Source organism: Monodon monoceros, unplaced genomic scaffold (assembly GCF_005190385.1).
Source record: "Monodon monoceros isolate NGI ecotype Baffin Bay Population unplaced genomic scaffold, NGI_Narwhal_1 Contig3763_ctg1, whole genome shotgun sequence".
Lineage (NCBI taxonomy): Eukaryota > Metazoa > Chordata > Mammalia > Artiodactyla > Monodontidae > Monodon > Monodon monoceros.
The window spans coordinates 1-5,155 of NW_021699678.1; the positions used below are offsets into that span (position 1 = coordinate 1).

Consider the following 5,155-nt stretch of genomic DNA (forward strand, 5'->3'; position numbering starts at 1 on the left):
TGTGTGTGTGTGTGTGTGTGTGTGTGTGTGTGTGTGTGTGTGTGTGTAGAGAGACTCCCCTCGGTTTCGTCACTGTCATCTGACGGACTCAGTAGGGTAGTCAAGACCTGAGGAATGACTCTTTGAGAACCAGCTGACTCGTTACCCCTCCCCCACCCCCGCCCCGCGTTGGGAACGTGGCTCTCCTGCGCCCGCAGCTGAACTCGTTCGAGCAGCTGTGCATCAACTACACCAACGAGAAGCTACAGCAGCTCTTCAACCACACGATGTTCGTGCTGGAGCAGGAGGAGTACCAGCGCGAGGGCATCGAGTGGAGCTTCATCGACTTCGGCCTCGACCTGCAGCCGTGCATCGACCTCATCGAGCGGCCCGTAAGACCCCCTCCCCGCCCCCCGGCTCTCCGCTCCTGCGCAGGCGGTGCCTTGAGCTTTCTCTCGCCATCAACTGAGACGGGAATTATCCTGTCTCATGGGTGCCAAGATAATTTTCTAGTCTACACGGCCGTGTCCCGTCCTCGCGTGGGGCCGTGCGCCGGCCGACGTGGGCCTTCGCTGCCCGCAGGCGCCGCGGTGGTGGCGGCAGCTGCCTTGACTCCAGCGCTCGGCACGTGTCGAGGGTGTGGGGCTCTCCTGGGCACACGTCCGAGGTGGTAAAGGGGCACCGTGTCTAGCTGGGAATGAGACAGGTCTTGCACATCCATTTTGTTGGGGGGTACCTAAAGCTTATCCTCGTAAGTACAAAGATTCTTTTTTAGAAGATTTTTCAGAACCTTGTAAGAGTTTATAATCATAGGGAATTTAACTATAGCATGTAGAATGATGTGGCATCATGACTCCATTGTGGGTCCTTTCAAAATGGAGAGTGAGGACAACTTTTTCCAGAAGAAAAATACCTAAAACGACTCCGTCGGGGCACCTGCCTGTCCCGGGCGTCTGCCCTCATCTCTCACAAACCCGGGCCCCGCCTGGCTTCTTACAGTACTCTGACCACGAGACAAAACATGGTCTCCCAAACTTAAAGCTCTTTAGAAATCCCCAGTGAAAAGGAAAAGGGATGAGAGATCTTGACATTGAAAGATGAAGTAGGAAAAATGCAAAGGAGACAAAATTATGGATCTTTTGAATCATGCTGTCACTTAGTTCTTTAGAAAAGATTGAATTATATTTGGCTCCTTTTTCAGAATTCAGAAATATTTTCATTGAAATAGATTAAAAATGTAAAAATTATGGCAGAAAGATGGGTGTTTCATTTATCCTAATCCAGAACTTCATTTCTCAAAGTTGTCAGACGAGTGGGGTAAATTGGGTTAAATGCCGTCCTGGGCCCTAGGATCACCTAAGCCTAGTGGCCTCTGATTATAGTGTTCTTTGAGCAGCTCTGAACCCTGCAAATCCTTTCAGGTAGAGGGGCCACAAACTAGACAGCCAGGGAGTAAGGGTCTCAGTCCTGGGCTCCCGGAGCGGGGAGGATTCTCTCCGCTGCTTCTACCTGCTCTGTTCCGTTAACCTCTGCCTTCCTGTGACCACATTATTACACTGTTTCATTCATGTTTAACTAGAACCTCCGGTTACTTTTTAAGCAGTATTTGTGCAGAGCCAGCTCTTCTGCAGTCAACGTAAAGGCCTTGTGGGTTGAGGAAAACTGGTCTGAAGAGATTTATTCCAAAAGCTGATTTCATCCTTGTGCGCTAGGATTGGTACGCTCAGTCTTGTATCAGAAACTTGCCATATTTGCAGTATGGTAATAAGCGATGACCCCCGAAGCACTATAAAATAGGCCATCATTGTTTAAACATTTCATTTAGCTTCCACGTGTACCCCACTTTCCTCCAAAAAAGAAGTCGTTCCATTGATTTCCGAGCTCCCAGAGAATGGCAGGCTCTGGGCATTTTTTTATAATTTGAGACATAATTCACTATCCTAAAATTCACCCTTTTAAAGTATGTAATTCAGTGAATTTCAGCATATTCAGAGTTGTACAACCATTACCGCTAATTCCACAACATTTTCATCATCCCAGAGGGAAACGTCCTACCCTTGGCAGTCACTCCTGTTCCCCTCCCCCGGCCCCTGGGCCACTAATCTATCTTACGTCTCCGTGTCTTTAAGGCTCTAAGGCTTTTTTCAGTGAACTAGTTGAGTGAAATGAAGGCTCTATTTTATTTGTTGATAAAACAAACCAATGAATTAACTGATAAATTACTTCATCACCTTCCATATATTCTACTTAACAATAGTTTTAAATATTTCACCAAGTGTGAAGTGCTCGTTTTATTTAATCATCACTTAAATAGAAACTTAAATTGACTAGGGTATAAAATGTCTGAAGCATTCCAGCTAGTTGAGGGTTTATAACAATTTATCCAGCCGGTCATTGAATATAAAGATTCAGTTTTGTCTCTACACCTTTCAGTTCCTTTCTGGTGTCTTTTTTTTTTTTTGCTACTTTTGGGGGAGTTATCTACTTGGAATTAGTTTTTTATAAGTTTGTGAGATACAGTACTCATCCATTTTCTTACCAGTACTTCTTGAGCAGTTTGAGATCTCAGTGTTTGCATGATAGTTACGATTTGCCATTACCTGCTACCCTGGCAGTTTGATTTGCACAGATCTTCACGAAGCTCTAACTGTTTTGGAATGTAAGCTGCCAAACCCAGTGGAAAACATCCTTGTATGTACAGTGACGTGCAAAACGTGTCAGTTCTTCTTGCCTCTGTTATCAGGCTAACCCTCCTGGTGTGCTGGCCCTTTTGGATGAAGAGTGCTGGTTCCCTAAAGCCACAGATAAGACCTTTGTTGAAAAACTAGTTCAAGAGCAAGGGTCCCACTCCAAGTTTCAGAAACCTCGTCAACTGAAAGACAAAGCTGACTTTTGCATTATACATTATGCAGGGAAGGTAAGAGTGAAAGAACTCCATTAAAAGTGCTGTGTTTGAGATGTTGCTGCATTTGATGACGGTTGTAACAAATGTGCTGATATACACTTACAAACCCTTAAATATAGTACATATTACAAATGCACTTCCTTCGAGACAACCCATTTTTTTGGATTGTTCTATGAACTTATTTGGGGGGTGGAACGGGGGAAGTACAGAGAAAGTTTTGTTGCAGGGCCAAGCGAGGAGAACGGGTGGCTCGTGCGCAAAACCCCTGAGCCCCCGAGAGTTTGGGGGAAAGTTTTTGTTTGTTTGTTTTGGTTTTTGCGGTACGCGGGCCTCTCACTGTTGTGGCCTCTCCCGTTGCGGAGCACAGGCTCCGGACGCACAGGCCTAACGGCCATGGCTCACGGGCCCGGCCGCTCCGCGGCACGTGGGATCCTCCCGGACCGGGGCACAAACCCGTGTCCCCTGCATCGGCAGGCAGACTCCCAACCACTGCGCCACCAGGGAAGCCCCTGGGGGAAAGGTTTTTATAGGTAAAATTTGGGGTGAGGGCTGCTGGGTGTGTGACTTTCTTCTGATTGGTTGTTGGGGAGGGAACAGGGCGGGGCTCCGGGAATCTTGGGTTGAGCCTGCAGTTGCCATCCTCCACCTGGGTGGGGGGTCCTGTGAACGTTTTAGGTGAAGGCTGGAAATGTCTCTTGTTTTTGTCTTTTCCCTCTTGCCGCACCCGGCTCTGGCCCGGCAGGTGGACTATAAGGCGGACGAGTGGCTGATGAAGAACATGGACCCCCTGAATGACAACGTGGCCACCCTCCTGCATCAGTCCTCTGACAGATTTGTGGCGGAGCTCTGGAAGGATGGTGAGAATGTGCTTGCGTTTGTAATCAAACTTGGCCGAATCTTTTACAGTTAAGGCTTATATATGGTTCTTTTACTTATAGACGTGTGTAGACTTTTTTACTTTAAAGCTGTTTATTTTCCCTAGAGCAGGGCTGCCGTTGTATCGGAATTTACCCACTTTAAGAAAACTTGGGTAATAAGACCTCTGCCTTCTTGGTCAGGTGCTGTAGGAACATTCTAGTAGCAGAGCCATACATAAAGAACTACACATTTGCCTCAGGCCACCCTGGTCCCAGTGCAGTTGTAATCCAAGGGTGTTGGGATACAAAACCTGAGAAGCCTTGTGCATCTTCTCTGTGTTGTGTCCAGGTCAGCCGAGCTGCGTCCTCCCCCAGTGCCCTACCCTCCACACACATGCAAAGTGGCTGGTGAACAAACTCAGGCCATCTGCATATAGATCAGTTGTTTTTATTTCCGTCAGTCCTCACAGTTCTTTGGTTTACATGAACCTCAGGTGAAGGTTTTGGTGATCTTATCATAGACTAGAGATTTTGCTGGTACCAGAAGAACAAAGCAGCTGTGTGTCTGTACGTGTAGTGGGACCAACATCTTCTGGCATTTAGCTCTCTCCACACTTTCGTCCTGGTTGTCCGCACCGCTTCACTTGGCCTCAGGTCATGCAGTACCTTAGTTTAGCTCTGGATCTGCCCCTTGCCTAGGCTTTGACCCTGAGGCCAGGTCTGTGGGTTACCTGGCTCGCTTCTGCTTTTTCTATAAGCATCTCAAGACCTTGCCATCTAGCTGTCTCCTCAGGTAGAGAGAAAGAAACCCAGAAGGCAGATCAGAGGGCTTAGGGCAGTCAGGACAGAAGGAAAGAGACAGAAAGAGAAGAGCCACCACAGAGGAAGTGAGCGGGGGGATGATGACCCTGCCAAAGACAGCCTAGTCGAGGTCACGTACATCGGCTCCAACAAGTGCGAGGGAGCCTGCAGGGCTGGGCACACCGCACACGTACACGCACGTGTCCTGGGGAGAGATCGTGTGCGTGAGACTGTGTACAGGGAGGGGCTGGGGGAAGGGTTAGGTTTCCAGCAAGTAAAACAGAAGCTTTTAATCACTGTCCCATTGGATGGAGGTCTTCACCTGGCTGCTGCGTGCTCGCTGTCACCTGTGGTGACCTGGTCAGCCTAGGGGGGCCCGTGAGGACTGAGGCGAGAGCAGGACCCTAAGGTGGTGTCCGCGGTGCCCACGCGGCTGAGGGACTCCTGGCCCTGTTCTGGGAAGTGTGAGAGTGGGTCTGAGAAGTGGATCTAGCGTGGAAAAAGGGACCCTGAGCTCTGGCGGCCACCGGGTCCACAGGGCTGGGAAGAGCAGTACAGGTCAGTGGGAAGGGTGCACAGGAAACGCCACAAAAAGAGGAGGAAGGAGTAACGC

General features: G+C 48.9%; 1 protein-coding gene across 1 annotated transcript; it reads left to right on the plus strand.

The window, feature by feature from the left end:
- Positions 1–181: 181 nt before the first annotated feature.
- On the plus strand, positions 182–3,949 carry LOC114908069 (myosin-10-like). Its single transcript, XM_029244362.1, has 3 exons — positions 182–371; positions 2,723–2,896; positions 3,627–3,949. Exons 1-3 carry the CDS (start codon positions 267–269, stop codon positions 3,792–3,794), a joined length of 447 nt encoding a protein of 148 aa, XP_029100195.1. The 5' UTR covers positions 182–266; the 3' UTR covers positions 3,795–3,949.
- The last annotated feature ends 1,206 nt before the right edge of the window (positions 3,950–5,155 follow it).

Coding starts and splice junctions, on each gene's coding strand:
- LOC114908069 (XM_029244362.1), top strand. CDS start 267: ATGTTCGTGCTGGAGCAGGAGGAGTACCAGCGCGAGGGCATCGAGTGG. Junction 372..2,722: donor TCGACCTCATCGAGCGGCCC/GTAAGACCCCCT, acceptor CTCTGTTATCAG/GCTAACCCTCCTGGTGTGCT. Junction 2,897..3,626: donor TTATACATTATGCAGGGAAG/GTAAGAGTGAAA, acceptor CTGGCCCGGCAG/GTGGACTATAAGGCGGACGA.